Source organism: Vigna angularis, chromosome 10 (assembly GCF_016808095.1).
Source record: "Vigna angularis cultivar LongXiaoDou No.4 chromosome 10, ASM1680809v1, whole genome shotgun sequence".
NCBI classification, from domain to species: Eukaryota; Viridiplantae; Streptophyta; class Magnoliopsida; order Fabales; family Fabaceae; genus Vigna; species Vigna angularis.
Window position 1 is genome coordinate 7,521,704 of NC_068979.1, and position 21,296 is coordinate 7,542,999.

Consider the following 21,296-nt stretch of genomic DNA (forward strand, 5'->3'; position numbering starts at 1 on the left):
CCAGGTTGGACTCTTGATTGATGAGATGATATCCGTGTCCATTCAACCTCTGGCACATCATATGTTCGACTGTAATCAAACTCCTTTTTCTATAAATTTCTTTTTCCTTATTAATTTTTTTAAAAATAATAATTTTTTAACAATATTTTAATATCATCTAATTATTTTATAATTAAGCCAAAATTATTTCACAATCTAAAAATAATAATCATAAATAAATACATCACCAATCATAAAATAACACGTTAATATTAATACGTTGTTAGAAAAATATTTTGAAAGTATCATTATTTTTTTTAAAGAATACAACTACGTGTGTGCTCGTTCCCACATGTCTAATCACTGCCTATTTTCAACATATTATTTATTATTTTCAAGCTCTCAACAGATTAATTAATAACATGTTTTGCTGATTTTTTCCAATTCCTTCGATGATGTTTGTCAACTCATTGGGGCAAGCGTGTCAGCACTTTATTTCAGCTTTTCAACCGTTAATAGTTACCTTGTTAGGGGCATTTAAGAAATTATACAAACAATTTCAATTTCTTAAAATAATATTTATACGAGAAAGGACGGAATTGGTTATTTTAGTACTTCTTATCTCTTCTTAGGGATAAACAAATTCTCCTAACCTCAGCCAATTCCAAATTAATTTTATATACCAAGTGTTTGTTTGCTCTAATATAGGTAAAATTAAACATAAATATATTACCTACATTTCAAGTAAAATTACTTTTAATAACTTGTATTTTTTTAAACATCAAATAATATATACAAAGGTTTGAATATTAAATCGCTTTCAGTTTGTAAAGTGATTGATGACCATGACACGAAAACAAAGGAAAACTACTTCTCTATATTTGTGTGTATATGTGTTTTAATTAAACGTTTCTAATTTGATAATTTAGCGGTAAGAAGAAGTACCAGCTGGCGAATTAAGTAAAGTCCAAATGTTGCATTGCATGCATGCGATCGTGATTTGAGGTTGGCAACACCTAATCCACCAAATAAATGCTATTAAGCTATTAATAACTGTTAATAGCCCCATAAATTACGTATGCCTTTTGGATTTATTTGTCGGTTCAACAGGTTTAATTCAAATACCACTCACCTAATCCACCCATCATATTCTACGAACGAATATTTAACATTGTAAGAATTTTGTAAGAATATTTAATATTGTATGTTTTTTTTTTAAATATTTTTTAGAATGATTAAGATAGTTTATTAAAAAAACAGTATAGGTGTTATTATTCATTAAAAACATGCAGAAATTGAAATAAATATGATGTTTGAGCTTGAGAATGAGTAATATGTGGAATGTTAGCTTCCCAGTTTCATTTTCATAACATTATATGATGTTTGGTAGTATCCAATTGTTTCAACAACTAATTTGCCCCTTTCCTTCCTCGGACATGTGGCCTGTAAGAGATCATATACACCTTTCAAAATTTATAATTTTTTTTAATATAGATAGGTAAGGCCACCATTCACAATTTCATATAATCTATAGTTAGATTTCAATTTGTGGACCATCTATACGTACATACATATATATATATATATATATATATATATATATATATATAATAATAATAATAATAATAATAATGTTGGGCTTTGGAAACTCAAATTTTCTGCAAATTATGATGTTAGGTATTTCTATATTGGTTAATCCATATTTCAAAGGCAAGTTTTAATTAGAGTTTAATTTTATAGTTAGCAAAATTATTTTTAAATATTCCATCAAATAAATATTAGTATTGTTATCGTGGCATTAAGGAATTTTTCTCCTCCTTTTTATCCAAATTTGGAGGGATGATTATAATGTTCGATTAACCTTAAGATTCTCTTCCTTCCATTTCTTTTCAATGAGGAAGGTACGTGATGCAAGCTTTTTTTTTTCTTATTAACTTGTTGCTCATAAACTCTATCATATAAAGTAATTATTATAAAGTTTAATAAATTTGAATGACTTAACAAAAATATTTCCTATTCACAAACATTGTATGTTATTAAGGATATTATAAGAACTCATAAATTTCCCTTTCAATACTCTTTACTTCATTTATCAAACTTGAATTATATTATGTTTATAAAAAAATTCCATTAATCTTATTTTTTTAGCTTTCACAAAGTGAGGTCCTACCCATTCGGAAAAAATATTTTTCATAATTTACTAACATATATATATAAAGAAGTCTAACATGATAATTTTGACAAAATTTTGGCAGCATTTTGAATTGATCTCCAAAGTACACGAAATAAAAATGATTACACATAAATAGAACAAAAAATGGTTTCAACCAAATTTTTTATCAAATTTATATATACACTTCAATGTACACGTTATAGCGAATTATGAATTTTTTTTTTCAAATTGTCCAATCAAATAATTCAAGATTTAAACAAATAATTAAAATTTTAATTATTTGTACAAAATCTCAAACGAAAACTAAAGTTCGTTTTATGTTAAACTAAAATCATAATAAATATTAAAAAACTAAAATTATTAAACATACAACATCTAAAAAATCTAAAATTAATCAACATACTAATATAAACTAAAAATACAATTTAATCTATTACTTAACAATTAATCAAATGTCACAAAATAAAACTAAATTTGATAATAAAAGTATTCTACAAATTTAAATGAAATAAACATGTCAAAAAAATGGAGAAAAAAAGTCGTGAGAAAATCTTCTCCAAACAAAGTTTCTCAAATCCCTAAAAAAATTTGGTTAAGGTAAATAAAATAATGGAAAACATAATGACAAAAATCAAATGCAAATCAAGCCATATCCAAATTTTATAACACATATACGAAATATTCATTCAATATTTAGTGTACATAACAAACTTTGAATGAAGTTGGAGGATGATGAAGGAGTCATTGCTAGTGAGGGAAAAAGAAGAACTCGCGCCATCGCTTGAAGGTGTTCAAAATGCAATTATGCACAAAAACAATTGGTGAAAACGAAAGAAAATCATACTCAAGGTAGCTATAACACCATCTTTTTTTAATTTTTTAAACAACATATAATGTCCAATTCTATGGAGATTGACATCTAATGGGTAGAGGAAAATGATTTTCATGTTGGATTTTTTAATATTTTAAACACCAAAGACAACAATTTCTCACAAAATCCATCATCTAAAGGGTACATGAAAGGTACTTTCCAACTACCTTTTTAAAAGTTTTAAAAATAATTATGACGTCAATTAATTTGGATTTTAATATCAAACTCTTAAAATACATTGTCTTCCAACTGATTTTTCTAAATGTTTAAAAATCATGAGGCCCACCCTCTCTAAACAAACATCTAAATGTGGTATGATGTCAGCTATCTTAAATTTTATCAAACTCTTCAAGAACATTGCCTTCTAGCTGATTGTTTTAAATGCTTAAAAATCATATGAGGTCACCCCTTCAAAGACACGTCTAAAAGTGGTATAATGTCCATCCCTTTTGATCCCGACGTCAAATTCTTTAAGAATATTGTCTTTCAACTGATTGTTTTAAATGTTTAAAAAGTATTAGCCCCTCCAAATATTGGTCTAAATATGATGATGTTGGCCCTTCAAACATTTATCTAAACATTATTACATTGGCTCATTTGGTGTCCAATGTCAAACTTTTCATTTTATTTATAAAAACACTATCGATCAATTTTTATGTTAATTTTTTTAATTGATGTTATATGATAAGCTCATTTTACACTAGTAGATATACATATTTATTTGCTTAATGTTCATAAATTATTTTATATTATTACCCTGTTATAAAGTATTATACAAGTTATATTTATTGATTTTTACAATAATTATTTTATAATTATATTATCAATAATTTATGATTAGGTGATTGTGTGCAAAACTGTAAACATTACCATTATAAGTGTTCGTACTTTTGATGGAACTTTTATTTATGTAACCAAACTTCTACTAACTACTGGTAAAAAACACTTCTGCTAACTAGTGAGAGACTGTAACTTTTGGCGCATTGGTTAATTTATTCTTTAGGGAATCATGGTTATATATTTTTAATTTATTTTAAATTCTATTACTTTTACTAAAACAAAATAAACAGAAAAATATTGATATAATAAACTAAGAAAATGTAAAAAAATAGTATAAAGAAAAAGTAAAAACTATCGAGAATAAAAGAATAATAAATTACAAATTTCAACGTTAAAATAGTGATTAAACAGATAATATAAGGTAAATGACATTATTTTTTTAACAAAATAAACTAATACATTGATTAAATAATTTATTGAGAAGTAAAAGGCCTCACACAATACTTTCTTAAAATTCTACAATTATAGTTCTGCAGAGTAACTATTTAAATTATAATTACGTCCTCGAAACAACACAATTTACTACGATACTTTTATTTTAATAATTTAATTATAATAGTTTACAATTATAATATAAAAATAAAGAATGTAAAAAGAATAAGCAAGTGAACATTTCAAGATGTGATATTTTCAACTCAATATATTATAAATCGATGATGGAATGATAGGCTTAATTAATCGGATTTGTCATCTCTTAGCTCATGTATATTAAACAATATATATAAATTTGAAATAAAAAAATATATTTTTATGTAGTTTGAATTGTGAATAGTTAGAGAAATACAATTCCCAAAAAGAATGTCTAAGAAATAAATTGCAGAGACATTTGTTTAGGAGTAACTGAAAGCACGTTAGTGTTTAAATGCATATAATAAAATTTCCCTATTGTTGCGAGGCATGTGTTAGTTGCTTAAAAAAAGTGTTTAGTATGTTTAAAATTGTGTGTCGGCTACTAATGAATCGAACAGGGGAAAGAAAAGGAGTAACTTAAAGAAGGAAGAAGCACGTGTAGACCTATTGAGCGAGAACACAAAAGTCCAAATGAATAAATGAGTAGTTTTGTAATGTACATTGTAGTTCATTATGTAACATTCATTCACAGTTCCACATCAACACCAACAATGGGCCTCTCCAGTCCCCAGTCATCCACTCAATCAAATTTCTCTCTCCATTTCCAAACCTGCACATGGCCTGTTCAACTTCTCTCACTTCTTTTGGTCAAAACCTACCCTATGCCTTTTCCATTGCCGAATAATTCTCACAACGTAATACTCAAACAAACTTCTCTAACAATCTCATCAACATTAACCAAGAATCCTATGAGCTTCTTAGTTTTCGTAATTTTCACTAAATTTAAAATAAAAACATAAATTCTCCTGTTATCATAATTAATCTGGTTGTTGGATGCAAGAATCTTGAAAAGCATCATGCTTCAGGTCCAAAGTGCCGAAACTCGTGAGCGTAGTGAGGCCTCTGAAACTTGAAAGTAATTATATAACACTTGCAAGATGTGGAAAAGTGGGGAGAAGCCACCACGTGCTTTACCCAACTTATCATGGGCTATGCTATGGCACTGCATGATTCAAATGCTACTTTTCTTTTCAGTAACATTTTCACCGCTGCTTGTGGAGACTTTGTTCAAGCATTATTCATCGAGTAAGAACTAGTTGCAGGGTTGTGGGTAGATTCGTAATTTCGTGTTTAATGATTATCATAATCTAATTTCAACGTACTGTTGTATGTGGAGCTATTGTGTTATATAATGCAATTCATCACATAAATTCTGAGGGAGACACCATAACCTCTGCTCCCGATTTCAGAAGCCTAGTCACAGCAGCGCTGAAATATCCACAGATGCACACTCCCTTTAGATAGAGAAAGGAAAAGAGAGAGAAAATGCTGTTTCTTCTTTCTCTCTTTACTTTTAACTTTTAAGCTCTCATTTTTTGTTCCCTGCATTTGCACCTTCTGCTTCAGAACACATTTGCATGAGGTGAAGGCATATTCACATTCTTTTGAAGTCATCTTCTTTTCTTTTTCTTTTGGGTTGACTTTGAAGATTGAACTTCAACATTGTGTTCTCCACACCAATGCCCCGAATGGAGGACCAGAATTCATTGAATTATTCCTTTTAAGGAGGTGTTTGTGATGCTGAAGGCTATAATCAGCTCCCAAGTGTCGGTTGACCTGAAAATGTTAGATTCTCTCGCAGTTGATATGCTCGGCGACATCAAAATTTGTTGGTTTCAAGATGATATTTTGCAGATTCTTGTTTTTATTATTCATATCCTATTTATAGAATTTTCTTTTGGGTTTTGTTTGGATTATGCATAGACTAAATTTAGAAGAAAGGTAAAACAGCCAAAAAAGAAAAATAGAGAGGATTTTTGTGAGACACTTACATCCTTTCATTTTTTCCCTTCCATTTTCAAACCATCTCTCTCTGAATTCACTGCGCAAAAAGTTGGATGAAGAATTTTCCTTGAGAAATCGACTACGCATGTCATTATCACCTTTGGTTAAATTTCCTTTTGCAAAGTTCTTACTTCTAGACTTTTTCCTATGTTCCATGTGACGAAGAATTTGACAGTCTGTTTCTTGGGATGGGGACCATTTCACAAAACTCCAAGCTTTCCACAAGAATACAGAAACCACCGTATAATTTGTTCTCGTAATAACAGGACCATATGATATTAGTCAATTACTATTTAATATTTATTTCCTCCCACTTCCATCTCTGACTATAATATAAAAAATTTTATTTATCTTTTTTGTTTCCGTTGAATGGCTCCGTAATCTGTGATTAGTTTCCTGCGGCAGGCAATGATTGGAGGAACGGAGGCTGAAACCTTGAGTGGTCCTTTGTGTTCCATGCTATCTCAACTCAACAATGCGACACAAGCAGTGATAATTAACTGAACACCAAATGGGTCTTTGGAATGCTCAGAATTCAATGACATGTGGTATCCTTCTCAACCTTGGAATTGGAGTTTAGGCTAGTTTTGCAGAGAGAGTGAGTGAGTGAGAGAAATGGGTTCGGTTGGAGGGGAAGAGGCAATCCACGAGCCTACTGGCCATGATGAGAGGATTCTTGTTTCTGTTCGTCTTCGTCCCCTCAATGAAAAGGAGCTTGCAAGAAATGATCTTTCAGACTGGGAATGCATCAATGATACTACCATCATATACAGGAGCAACCTTTCGGCTTCTGACAGGTCACTCTACCCAACAGCGTATTCCTTTGGTAAGAACTTACTTTCATCATATTTGATTTGGTTTAATATACTTTCCATAATGCAGCCCCGGATTGTGTATGTATTTTGCGGCCATTCTCTCTGTTGTATGCCACAAATCTGGTCATATCTACATATGAAGTTAGTCCATTGGTTTGGTTAATGAACTTATTGTTACTCCAAGATCATAACTTGCTTTAATTGCTTTCCTCTTCTGATCTTCCATTCTTTCCTTTTGGCTTTAGACAATGTGTTTCGGTCGGATTGTTCCACAAGGCAGGTGTATGAAAAAGCAGCTAAGAAAGTTGCTCTTTCAGTTGTCGGTGGCATCAACTGTGAGTTTCTTCCCTTTGTCTGCTTTTCCTCCTTCACCAGTATCATCAGAATCCACGGAATTTCCGTGTTAACATCTTCTTTTGATCTCTCTCCGTGGTGTCTAATTGATCAGCAAGCATTTTTGCATATGGACAAACAAGCAGCGGGAAGACATACACCATGAGTGGCATAACTGAATACACAGTAGCAGATATTTTTAAGTACATAGAGATGGTAGGTCAAATATGAACATGCCAACATTTACCTTGCCTTTCTAAAAAACAATTTTCTGATTTGGTTTTACCTTTTCATAGCACACGGAAAGAGAATTCGTTTTGAAGTTTTCGGCAATTGAGATTTATAATGAATCTGTCAGGGACCTCCTTAGTCCAGACTGTACTCCTCTCAGACTTCTTGATGATCCAGAGGTAAACATCTCCATTTCCTACAGAACTAGTATCTGTGCATGTTGCTTACAGTTTTTCAATTTAACAGAGAGGGACGGTTGTTGAGAAACTGACAGAGGAAACTATAAGAGATTGGGAACACTTTACAGAACTTATTTCTTTCAGTGAAGGTAAGAAGGGTTTGAATGATTCTTGCTTCAACAGAGTAACCTAGACTGAATGAATATATTTCATTTTGTTTTATTTCCCCTCTTTAAGAATTTTGTCCAGACAGAGTTGAGTGCTTACTCATCCTTCAATTGATTGCATTTTTGCAGCTCAAAGACAGATAGGGGAGACAGCACTGAATGAAGCCAGCTCCAGATCTCATCAAATTCTAAGACTGGTATTTTATATTATTAATGTTGTTAAAGGGCTACTAAATTTTTGAAACTTTTATGATATTTCTTCTCTCACATTTCTTATACAATGTGCTGCCTCACCTCAGACAATTGAAAGTTCTTCATGTGAGTTCCTTGGAAATGACAAGTCTAGCTCTCTTTCCGCTTCAGTGGTATGATTGATTCCCTCAGCTTGTAGGAAAGTATTTTCAAGGATAAGCTTATTGTCTTGAAGAACATCAATAGGAATTCAAATAATTTCTCTATTATTTTTCTGGGTGCAGAATTTTGTTGATCTAGCTGGAAGTGAGAGAGCATCCCAAACCAATTCAGCTGGTACGAGATTGAAAGAGGGTTGCCACATAAATCGTAGCTTATTAACTCTAGGAACTGTTATCCGCAAACTCAGGTTAGCTTATGAAGATGGTGCTTTCATGGCCGTGTTTTCCTTTTTAGAAACTTGCTCCATAACTTAATAATAGTCAATATTTTCCATATTGGGAATAGTTTATACAGTTTTGTTTTGGGGAAGGGTAGGTTGAATATTTCTTCCTTTTCATCTAAAAATAAAAAAATTGGTTGCAGCAAGGGAAGAAATGGACATTTTCCTTTCAGAGATTCAAAGCTAACCCGCATATTGCAGTCCTCGTTAGGAGGCAACGCCAGAACTGCTATCATCTGCACCATGAGCCCTGCACGGAGCTATGTTGAACAAACCAGAAACACCCTATTATTTGCAAGCTGTGCAAAAGAAGTGGCAACTAATGCACAAGTCAACGTAGTGATGTCTGATAAAGCACTAGTCAAGCAATTACAGAAAGAGTTGGCTAGGCTGGAAGACGAATTGAGAAATTCAGGGCCACCCCACGTTACATCTGATGCTTCTGCAATGTTGAGAGAAAAAGACCGTCAAATTGAGATGGTAATAATAAAGATTTTGTGCTAATTGAAATTCATTATCTTTTATGGTTAACATAGGATTGTTTGTAGTATGTATCGAACTACAGATCTGGGAAAAAAATGCTAAAATTCCAGACATATAAAATAATAAAATATATCGGCCATGAAGTTACAAATAAAATCCCTGTACTATGAGCAGAGTATGGAGAGATGATTTTAGCCGAGTATTATTTCATACGAGAAAGAATAGATAATACAGAAAGAAGGAACAAAGGTATTATTAAATAGGACATTCTCAGAATTAACTAGAAATCCGAAAAACCACAGGAATGAAATAAAGTGAAATAGTTGACTGTAATCTTCTCATTAGATGCCATGATTCGTTCTCCTTAAATATAGGGATTGGTTTCTTGTAGGATAATATATATTGTCACTTGATTGTTATTTTTTTTTGGAGGTCGTCGTCACTTGATTGTTGATTCAATTGTTTTCATTTACTGATTCTGCGATGTTATTCTGTCCACATCTAATAATGACCTTCGGTATTGTTGCTTCTCCTTGGTTATATACTCCAATACTTATTATCATACTGTCCTTTTCTATTACGAGGCTTTCCACCTTGAATGTTTTTTCTTATGCTGAAACTTTGCAAAATTAAAACCTATACTATTGTTACCTCTTTCCAGTGGCAAATGATAAACCATTTGATGCTTTATAGAAATAAAACATGAAAATGCATCTCAATACCCTTCCATGAAACACCTACTTTCCATCCAAGTTTTGTTCTTTTCTTATTTAATCTCACATTATGGTGACAACTTCAGCAAATATGTATGCTTTTTATATATAGTCACGGGAATGAGGTTGTTGGAAGTTCCTACCACTGAGCATGTTTCTCTTGTTGGTTGTAATTTGTTATAGAACTGTGCTAATATGAATGTTGTTACTGTCCATGCAGTTAAAGAAAGAGGTTAAAGAGCTGACCCTGCAACGGGACCTTGTACAATCTCGAATTAATGAGATGATAAGAGTGCATGGAGATGATGTGTCAACAATAGATATGCTCCAAGTGGTGAGTATTCATGCCCTCCCTAAAGCAGTAAAAGTAGCGACTCATATGCCTTTTCTAAATCTAACAAATTTTCCTGTCAAATCTTCAGGAAAGTTTGGATGCTCAATACCCAAATTTACATGTGAGAAATTCATGGAACATTGAAAATCAAAGAGAGGAGCCAAATGTACTAAGTCTTGACGGCGAAGAGAGTGTCAGGTCTTTTGATGCATCTCAATATTCAGATGGACATAGTTTTAGCTCTGATGACAACTTATTCCAACTGCCTGACCTTGAAAAGAATCTTCTGGTGAGAAGTTCTTCCCCAGGTCCTCCTGTCAAAAGGAACGATTCTGTAACCAATGATGTGGATAAGAATAACGATCGAGATCAGCATGAAGAGGACAATTGTAAGGAAGTTAGGTGCATTGAGTCAGAAGATCTTAGTACAAACACTCATAAGCACTCAAACCTTGAAGATTCAAGATCAAATACATACACTAATTCCAATGCATTGTCTCCTAGAGCAAGCACAACAATCTCAGGATTGATTGTAGCTGATAATAGAGACAAGGAAAAAGTAGCTTTGAGTTCATCTAGGTCAAAGGAAGACAAGAGAGTGAACCACTTGCCCCAAGATTTTGTTCTTCCCTCTCCAAAAGAAATTTCTGTCTGCATGACAGGAAATAGTAGAAGTGGTACTTCTAGAGCCGTGAGGCTGAGCCGAAGTAAAAGTTGTAAAGCAAGTCTCATGAGGAATTTTTCATCAGATTGGTTTGAAGAGGAAGACGATGTTCAGAACACTCCACCAATTGGGAATGAAAAACACTTCCCTGGAAGACCCAACGGCTTCCCGAAGAACATTTATGCATTAAATTATAATGCCAGACCACAGGGGCTTTCATGTAATGGCCATGGGAACTTTGTGCAAAATTCTGCATCTGATATAGTTCAGAATGTGAAATCGTCCACAAACAAGGAAAGCAATTGTAATGCTCCCTTGCCTCCAAAAGGAAAGGAATCAGAAAATCTGAAGAGGTTGAATTTACTAGCTGAACGTGAGGTAAGCTTCTATAATACATTTTATGTTTCTTGATGGCCAAATATCAGTTATCAGGTCCAAGTGATAATTATTTGGATCATTGCTCTGTTGGTTCTCTTTATTACTCTTCTTATCCCATTCATAGTATAGAAGCATTGTTATATTGAGAATTCAACCAATCAGTGATTGCTTTACATGACAGGTTCCGGAGACAGGATTGGATCCCATCATATCTGCACAGGATGTCAAAGATGTTGGCTTGGACCCAATGGAAGCTGATGACAGAGAAAGTCATTCAGATTGGCCTTCAAAATTCAAGAGGCTCCAAAGAGAGATCATTGAATTCTGGGGTGCTTGTAATGTTTCATTGGTTCACAGGACATACTTTTTCCTTCTATTCAAAGGGGACCAATCAGATTCTTTTTACATGGAGGTAGAGCTGAGAAGACTATCATACCTTAAGCAAGCTTTTTCCCAAGGCAATCAGACAGTGGAGGATGGAAGAATCCTCAAACCTGAGTCAAGGTAACAATTAAACTATTAAGATTTTATTTATGTCATTAAATTGAAAAATTACACTTTTTTACTATAATAGAACTTACCATGGCTTTCACTTTGAAACAGCATGAGATATCTTAGAAAAGAGAGGCAAATGTTGAGCAAGCAAATGCATAAGCGATTGTCTAAAGATGACCGACAGAACCTGTACTTGAAATGGGGGCTTCGTTTGAGTTCAAAGAATAGGAGTTTGCAGTTGGCCCATAGATTGTGGACTGACACAAAAGACATGGACCACATTAGAGACAGTGCATCAATTGTTGCAAAATTGGTTGGATTAGTGGAGCCAGAGCAAGCTTTTAAGGAGATGTTTGGACTTAACTTTACCCCACAACCCACCAGTAGGAAATCTTTTAGCTGGACAGCCAGTGTGAGGCATATTTTGTGAGCTTGGATTACTTTTTAGGTAGTTTGGTATGGCCATGTCAAAATTTACCCCCTCCTCTCTCTCTCTCTATATATATATATATGCATAACGTAGCTAATTTTTTTCTTCTCTTATCTTAGAAACAAATTGATTTCTGTTGTATGTTTCTAACTCTCGTTGCTATTGATTGTAAAGTGGTTTGTAAAGGATGTGCAATTCTAAGGTGGTAGATTTGTTCATCTGTATTTACCTTGAATCCAGTTGGAACATCAGGAATTGTTCAATACTAATTGTTACCTGGATTTTCTAAGAAATGCTGTGTGATGTTGTTTTCCATGTGTGATGTATTGTAGCACTCCGTTCTTTAGTTAAAATCAGGAATCATAAAACCTAGAATTTTGCTAACAATTGCTTTAGCAAAATGAGAATTTGCTTAAGCAGAAATTTGTTTCTGACTCTGCAGTTTGCTTCAGACCGAAGTTCGATGCTACTCTGTAAAGTAAAAGTTACCCTTCAAACAAAATCCAAACTGGAAGATTATTAGAATTAGTCTTGTTCTTCCTGTACCCTTATAAAATTTATGAAACATGACTTTTAGGAACGGGGATTTCTGGAACACATGAAACTGGGATAAATTTTTTGGAATAGGATTTCTAAAATATATATGATATTTTTCAGAATGAGTTTTTAAAAATGAGATTTTCAGAACTATTTTTTTAGCTATGTGTTTTTTTCTCTTTTCTTCCCCTGTATCTTTTTCCTTTTCTTTTTCCACTGCAGTGATGATGGTGCAACGACAACAGCATGAGGAATTTGTCTATGAATATGGTATGCACGTAGTAATGGTTGAGGTTCAGAAAGCAAAAGTCTTAATCTTATCGTGTTACTCTCCGTAATCCATGATTTTGTTTGGGCTATATGTCTAATGGGCCCAAGTCCATTTATACCCTGTTTTTTTAAGGGTGTCATGTAAAAAAGAACAGTGTAAACAAATAAATAAAAGAAGGACAGTTGTTCCTTCCACCACCACCGCACCACCGCTCCCCTGTACCACCCCATACCTATTTTGTTTTTCTCTAAAACGGATGTCAACATCTGTTTCACCTTCAACGGATATTGACATCCGTGAACGGATGTTAACATCCGTTTACATATTTTATATTTTGATTTATTATTTTTATTTTAAAAAAAATGGCACATCCGTTTTAATAAATTTTTCTAAAATATTTTGATTATTATTTAAATCATAATACATAAATTAAATTAATAATTATTATTTTATTAAATAAAATAAAATTAATTTCCAAATAATTAAGTAATAATTTTAAAAAAATTTAAATAATATTTATATATTAATTTAAAATATAATAAATTAGAAAACAAAAAACTAAAAAAAAAACTGCAACGGTGGCGACATCCGTTTTAATAAAATTTTTAAAAATATTTTAATTATTATTTAAATAATAATACATAAATTAAATTAATAATAATAGTTTTATTAAATTAAATTAATTTATAAATAATTATTTAATAATTTTAAAAAAATTAAATAATATTTATATATTAATTTAAAATAAAATAAATTAAAATACTAAAAACTAAAAAAAGAAAAAAAAAAACTCAACGAATGTGGCACATCCGTTGAAGAATTTTTTCTTCAACGGATGTCGACATCCGTTTAAGAAAAGAGGTGGGGGTGTAGGATATTTTAAAATATAAAAGATAGTTTTGGAATTTAAAAAAATATGGTGGTACAGAAAGCAATATGGGATGGTGTAGGGAGTAACCCTCTGAAAGAAGATATGGCGATGACAGTTCGGGACATGTATTTGGACAACTAAAATAAACAATTTGTTTCATAAACATAAAATTAATTAATTTAAATAAATTTTAGCAGATAACTTATACAAATTAAATTATTCATTAATATGTAGAGATTTTTTTCTTATTTTTTAAATGATTATTTTCTAAGATATATCTATTTGGATGAGCTTATTCTCTTAACTTTTCCCAATGTTTTCTCACACACACATATATTGTCATTCTAAAGAGTTTTTCGTATTAAAATTGATATACCCGCAATAGTGAGTTTTGATCTTAGAAGGAGTAAGATATTGAATTTGTTTGAGTTTTGCAATAGACTTTAGTACAAAAACTATTTACAAATCCTTAACTTTTAAAGACGTAAAATATTTAAAACTTATCATAAATATGATTTATAATTATACAATATTGCAAAAATATTTACACGGTAAGTGTATTATAATTAAGTTAAATTTCATTTATGATTAAAACATCTTTTTTATTGTCTCTCTACATGTTTGTAGAACATTTAGACATCTTTGATAAAAAAAAACACATATATCTATTGTTTTTGGGTTTACTTCACTATTTTTATTTTTCCTTTCATAAGAAAGAAAAATATGAAAATTTTCAAAAAGAAAAAAATAAGAGCCAAGGGTGTAAGTGGCAGCATATATTTTAAGCCTTGACTTCCCAACTTATATATAAAATATTGCACATTTTAAAATTTAATCGGTCTATTATGATTTGGTTATAAACAAATAAGTATCTGAACTATTTTTTATTTGGAAGGTTGGAAAAAGAAAACCAACATTTTTTGAGGAAAAGTTAAAGAAAAATTACTTTTACTATACACGGCAGTGGTTGTGGTTAAATGATGAGAAAGTGGGGAAAAAGTTGAGATTCTTTCACAGGCTATGTAATGCAGAATTGGTTCTATCTACTCTTCCAGTATGAAGAAACACGTAAGCAAATTGGGCCAGTGTAATTTAATGTTGACAAGTTAGCAGTGGCAAAGATTTGAATGAAAAGCAGAAGAAACGTTACCCTTTTGGATTGAATTCAGTCACAAACATGGCGAAAATTGAATGGCCTTGATGGTTGCAAAGATTGTGCCTGCCCTCTACCACTAGCCACTGCAGGGATATGGCACCACAATGCAAAGTTCGATTTCAGGCTTCCCCAAATTCTAATTCTCACCCATTTTACCCTATGCCTGTGATAAATTTCTTGCACTCATTTCAGGATGGGACCACTGTACAATTACTGCATAATTATAAATGGAGGATCATCATGTTGTTAAAGTGAAACCTTTTTTGGTTGGCATAAGGCCTGCTGTAGCTCAATGGAGCATTCAATAGCACCCTTTATCTTTCACTCTTGATTACTAAAATAGTTGTAATCCAATGTCTAAAGACACTGCATTTATTTTAAATTATTTCCACGGCTTGTCTTTACATTGTCAAAGTTTTCAACTATGGGATTTTTTGTGGTCCACCCAATTATTGATTCACCTTAATTCAATTTACTGTCTCGGATTAGCCTTTCTTGTACTTTCTCCCCATTAACTTTTATGTCTAAATAGATTCAAAAGCCTAGTAACAGTGCAAAACATGACCATGGGGCTGAAAGGGAATCACCTACTGCAGGGCTGAAACTATAAAGTGCGAAACATGAACAACACAAAAATATGTCCAAGCCGTCCCAACATGAAAACCCAAAATCCCCATTCGTCCATTTTCATCTGAATGGCCCCAAGAGAAAACAGACAATCTCAAACTAACAAGGAATAAAATATCCAATAATAAATCTTTTCCTTTTTCTGTCTTTAAAAAATTTAAAATGGTGTAACTGTTTCTATTACTATAATCCCTATTAACTGTATTTAATACGAATATTGATTAATAATTTAAAAAGGAGCACAAAAGGAAAAAGAAAGGTGAATGATTCAAGCCATATCACATCACATGAGTTTAAAAAGGTATGTAGGGACAGAGCAGAACTCAGACCAGCACACACAGTGGTGTTTTCAAAAAAGGGTGGGTTCAAATGGTTATAATAGTTGTTAGAGAGGAGAGAGAGGGAGACATAAATAAATAAATAAATAAAATATTAAATAAGAAGAAACAGAAACAGAAAAAAGACAGAAGGGGGAGCTGTTATGGCGTTATGCAATGAAAACTGTGTTTTTCATGTATGAGACTGAGAAATAGGAAATAAGAAGGGAGAGTTGTTTTTGCGGAATCTGGAAAATACGCGCTCTTCTTCTGCTTAGTTTCAGTGTGTGCAGATTGCTAATGTACGCAACAACTGCACAGCCTGCTAACCTAAACACCCAATAATAATACCCTGCTCCAACTGCTCATCTCTATTATTATTCATAGCTTCTTCACTCGTTGCTTCTGCAACGGTTACCATTAACCACATACCAACAACCATCCTTTCGCATTCTCATGCCTGTTCTTCTTCTACTCCTGGTGTTCTGCGCACCGCTCTTAACGTGCGCCGACCGCACCGCCGTTACTGTTGTGGAGATCCAAGCCTTGACGTCCTTCAAGCTCAACCTCCACGACCCCGTCGGAGCTCTCGACGGTTGGGATCCGACGTCTCCGGCGGCACCGTGTGACTGGCGCGGAGTCGCATGCATGAACGGCCGAGTCACGGAGTTGCGCCTGCCTCGCCTTCAACTCGGGGGCAGACTCAGTGACCGTCTCTCCGAGTTGCGCATGCTACGCAAGATAAGCCTTCGCTCAAACAACTTAAACGGAACCGTTCCTTCGTCGCTCTCCAAATGCACGCTCTTACGGTCATTGTTCCTGCAGGAGAATTCGTTTACCGGCAACCTTCCGACGGAGATCGCCAACCTCACTGGTCTTCAGATTCTCAACGTCGCGCTGAACCGCCTCTCCGGCAGTATCCCCGGCCTTCTCCCTCTCGGCCTCAAAGCCCTCGACCTCTCGTCGAACGCCTTCTCTGGCGAGATTCCAAGCTCCTTGTCGAACCTCTATCAGCTTCAGTTGATAAACCTGTCGTATAATCAGTTATCCGGCGAGATTCCGGCGAGCCTCGGGGAGCTTCAGCAGCTGCAGTACCTCTGGCTGGACCACAATCTCCTCGGAGGAACGCTTCCTTCTGCGCTCGCAAATTGCTCCGCGCTTCTGCATCTGAGCGTGGACGGAAACGCGCTTACCGGCGTGATTCCGTCGGCGATTTCGGCGCTTCCGAGACTTCAGGTGATGTCACTGTCTCAGAACAACTTCACCGGCTCCATTCCAGCTTCCGTTTTCTGCAACGGTTCTGTCCACGCGCCGTCGTTGCGGATTGTTCACCTTAGTTTCAACGGTTTCGTGGATTTCGTGGGGCCTGAGATGAGCACGTGTATAAGTGTTCTTCAGGTTTTGGATATTCAGCACAATCGGATACGAGGCACGTTTCCGTTGTGGTTGACCAACGTGACCACGTTGACCGTGCTTGATGTGTCCAATAATGCACTTTTTGGGGAAGTTCCGCCCCAATTAGGAAATCTTTTTAAGTTGGAGGTGTTGAAGATGGCTAATAATTCCTTCACCGGTATCATTCCGGTGGAACTGAAGAAATGTGGGTTCCTAAGCGTCGTTGATTTTGAGGGAAACGAGTTTGGCGGGGAAGTTCCTTCGTTTTTGGGTGATGTGACGGGGCTGAAGGTGCTATCTCTCGGTGGGAACCACTTCTCTGGTTCGGTTCCGGTGAGTTTTGGAAACCTTTCATATCTTGAAATGTTGAGTTTGTGGGGTAACAGGTTGACTGGAAGTATGCCTGAGATGATAATGAGTTTGACCAATTTGACGATACTAGACCTTAGTGGAAACAAATTTACGGGTCAAGTTTATGCGAGTATTGGGAATTTGAATAAGTTGACGGTTCTCAATCTTAGTGGCAATGGCTTCTCTGGAAAAATTCCTTCTAGTTTGGGGAATCTTTTCAAGCTAACTTCGCTTGACTTGAGCAAACAGAATCTTTCTGGAGAATTACCGCTTGAGCTCTCGGGATTGCCCAGTTTGCAAGTTGTTGCACTGCAGGAAAACAAGTTATCTGGTGATGTGCCTGAAGGGTTTAGTAGTTTGACGAGTTTGCAGTATGTTAATCTCAGTTCTAATGCCTTTTCCGGGTCTATTCCTGAAAATTATGGCTTTCTTCGTTCATTGCTTGTTCTTTCGTTGTCTGGTAATGACATTACAGGAGCAATCCCTTCGGAAATTGGAAATTGCTCTGGTATTGAAATTCTGGAGCTTGGATCAAACTCTCTGGTAGGTCGCATTCCTGCTGATCTCTCTCGTCTCACCTTTTTGAGAGTGCTTGATTTGAGTGGAAACACTTTAACTGGGGATTTGCCTGAGGAAATCTCCAAATGCTCGGGGCTAACCACTTTGCTGGTGGATCACAACCATCTTTCCGGGGATATACCGGGGTCCTTGTGGAATCTAGCAAACCTGACAATGCTAGATCTCTCTGCTAACAACTTGAGTGGGAAAATTCCAAGCAATCTTTCTATGATTCCGGGTTTAGTGTTCTTAAATGTCTCTGGAAATAACTTGGACGGTGAGATACCACCAACATTGGGATTTCGGTTCAGTAACCCAGATGTTTTCACAGATAATCCAGGTTTATGTGGGAAGCCATTGGATACGAAATGCGAAGATATAAATAATGGTAAGGACAGAAAGAGGATGATTGTGCTTGTGGTTGTCGTTGCTTGCGGAGCTTTTGTACTGGTTTTGTTTTGCTGCTTCTACGTGTTCAGTCTATTGAGATGGCGTAAAAGACTGAAACGGGGTGTATCGGGTGAAAAGAAGAAGAGTCCCGCTAGAGCCAGTTCTGGAACAAGTGGAGGTCGTAGCAGCACTGAGAGTGGGGGACCAAAACTAGTGATGTTTAACACTAAAGTTACACTTGCTGAGACCACTGAAGCAACAAGACAATTCGACGAAGAGAACGTGCTGAGCAGAACAAGGTATGGATTAGTGTTCAAAGCCTGTTACAACGATGGAATGGTCCTCTCCGTTCGCAGGCTCCAAGATGGATCATTGGATGAAAACATGTTTAGAAAAGAAGCCGAATCACTAGGCAAAGTGAAGCACCGAAATTTAACAGTTCTCAGAGGTTATTATGCTGGGCCACCTGACATGAGACTCCTAGTCTACGATTACATGCCCAATGGAAACCTCGCAACCCTCCTCCAAGAAGCTTCTCACCAAGATGGCCACGTTCTAAATTGGCCAATGCGACACCTCATTGCACTGGGCATTGCCCGTGGTTTAGGCTTCCTACACCAATCCTCAATGGTCCACGGCAACGTGAAACCACAAAATGTCCTATTCGATGCAGATTTCGAAGCCCATTTATCAGATTTTGGGTTAGAAAAGTTAACAGTAGCCACCACCCCAGGCGAAGCCTCAACTTCAGCATCGGTTGGCACGTTGGGTTACGTTTCTCCAGAAGCAGTCTTAACCGGGGAAGCCACGAAGGAGAGTGATGTTTACAGCTTTGGCATTGTGTTGTTGGAACTGCTGACTGGAAAACGACCCGTCATGTTCACCCAGGACGAAGACATAGTAAAGTGGGTAAAAAAACAATTACAAAGGGGTCAAATAACAGAGCTATTAGAACCGGGTTTGCTGGAGTTGGATCCAGAATCATCAGAGTGGGAAGAGTTTTTACTGGGTGTAAAAGTTGGGTTACTTTGCACAGCACCTGACCCTCTTGATCGACCAACCATGTCTGACATTGTTTTCATGCTTGAAGGCTGTCGAGTCGGTCCTGATATCCCATCCTCCGCGGATCCCACCTCCCAACCTTCTCCGGCCTAACCCAAATCCGCAAATTTTCATGATCAACTTTAACATTTAGTTGTTTTGATTATTAAAAAACCCTTATATTTCTCCCCTGTTCTTCGTTATTAACTTGTTTTCTTTCTGCCGAATTCTTTCCCCTTGAAGAAGAAAAAACAGGAAAAGGTAACATTGTCGCCACTTTTTCCATTTTTGGTGGCTATTTTCACTGTTTGTTTCAAAGTGGTGCCGGACTCGTAGATGGAGAGGTGGGAACCCCATGATGAGGCGTGTTACCTCTCTCTCACTTTCTCGAGTTCTAAGTTAGTCAACATCTATGACATACAGAGTGGTTTGCGATACCGAGGAACGAGTGAAGACAAGGAGGTGGGTCCCGCGGCGTTTCCAGCCAAATTAACGGCACATAATTGGTATTGTTCCCGTCCACGAAACGGACCTGGTTTTTCTGACATCGTCATGTGGTCTTGGCGCAGGTTCCGGCAACGGAGTTGAATGATGTAGCCGTTAAGATTGTGGGGTCCGAGGTACACGGTGTTCCCAAGAGTAGTAGTGCATTGTTTTTTGGTGTAATCCATCTGGTCATGCAGCTTGAAAGACATATAGAATTCAGTATCCCCTTGATGCGCCACGTGTATTTTTCTGGTGTCCTAATTAATTCTAGTTTATTATTTGTCTTCATTTTGGGATTTGTTTATTTATTTTTTGTTTAGTGGAAAGAAGGTAATAGAGAAAAGTCACGAGGGACGAATACATTATGATTGGCCATTTGGCCCACGGCTCAACAACTCTTGAACCTTTTTTTGTGGGTCATCATCATATCATATCCGCCACTTTTTCTTTGAATTGGATTCTGCCTGGTTACCATTTTTTTGCTTTAGGGAGTTTTCAGGAGGCACTTGGCATCTATTTTGGAGATTCAAAAGAAGAGAGGAAAGGAGAGGATATATTTTGCCATTAAAGAACCTTCCTTTGTGATTGGATCTGGTTATGTGGGGAGTAACTATGTGACTCCAACTTGCTTCTAAATCTTCTTTATTTTATTTTTTTCTTCATCTGTGATACCTACTTAGCAGTATGTGGTAGTGGATCAAGACTCCAAGATTCTCCACAGGTGGTACTGTCATAAAAAAATCATAAGGAATCGCAGTCAATAATGCTAAATACTCACAAGGATCTGTAACGGAAGATACAATTTGACTGGCAGTGAAGAGAGAGTAAGGGAACACAGACAGCACAACTCCTAATACTGTCCACTGACCGTTAAGGGTCCTTCCAAACTTTGAATGATTCGTTAGACCAAAAACTAGAAAAATGTTTTTAGCAAGGACATTAAAAAATGAACTGTATATAAATTTCAATTTTGTCTTAACTTATTTGACTATTTTTGTAAACAGCTCATACGGTTGTTATCCTTTTTCTATTAAAAAATAAAATTGGCACCACTTTAAGTTAAATGGAGCTTACATGTAGAGCATGCATCCATAGATCTCAAGATGTTTTTCAACACGCCTTCCTTTTATCTTGTATTATTTGTCTTTTAGGGTAACATATG

The 21,296-nt window shown here is 35.2% G+C and overlaps 2 protein-coding genes across 2 annotated transcripts; both read left to right on the forward strand.

Annotated features, from left to right (window-relative positions):
• Positions 1 to 6,589: 6,589 nt before the first annotated feature.
• Positions 6,590 to 12,427, forward strand: LOC108335901 (kinesin-like protein KIN-7F). Its single transcript, XM_017572104.2, has 13 exons — positions 6,590 to 7,104; positions 7,339 to 7,428; positions 7,542 to 7,642; positions 7,723 to 7,836; positions 7,904 to 7,985; positions 8,133 to 8,200; positions 8,303 to 8,368; positions 8,480 to 8,604; positions 8,781 to 9,117; positions 10,054 to 10,167; positions 10,256 to 11,209; positions 11,391 to 11,713; positions 11,813 to 12,427. Exons 1-13 carry the CDS (start codon positions 6,894 to 6,896, stop codon positions 12,132 to 12,134), a joined length of 2,907 nt encoding a protein of 968 aa, XP_017427593.1. The 5' UTR covers positions 6,590 to 6,893; the 3' UTR covers positions 12,135 to 12,427.
• A 3,613-nt stretch (positions 12,428 to 16,040) lies between these two features.
• LOC108335958 (probable LRR receptor-like serine/threonine-protein kinase At4g36180) lies at positions 16,041 to 20,554 on the forward strand. The gene is made up of 2 exons (XM_017572196.2): positions 16,041 to 20,110; positions 20,218 to 20,554. Exon 1 carries the CDS (start codon positions 16,370 to 16,372, stop codon positions 19,760 to 19,762), a length of 3,393 nt encoding a protein of 1,130 aa, XP_017427685.2. The 5' UTR covers positions 16,041 to 16,369; the 3' UTR covers positions 19,763 to 20,110; positions 20,218 to 20,554.
• Positions 20,555 to 21,296: the final 742 nt, after the last annotated feature.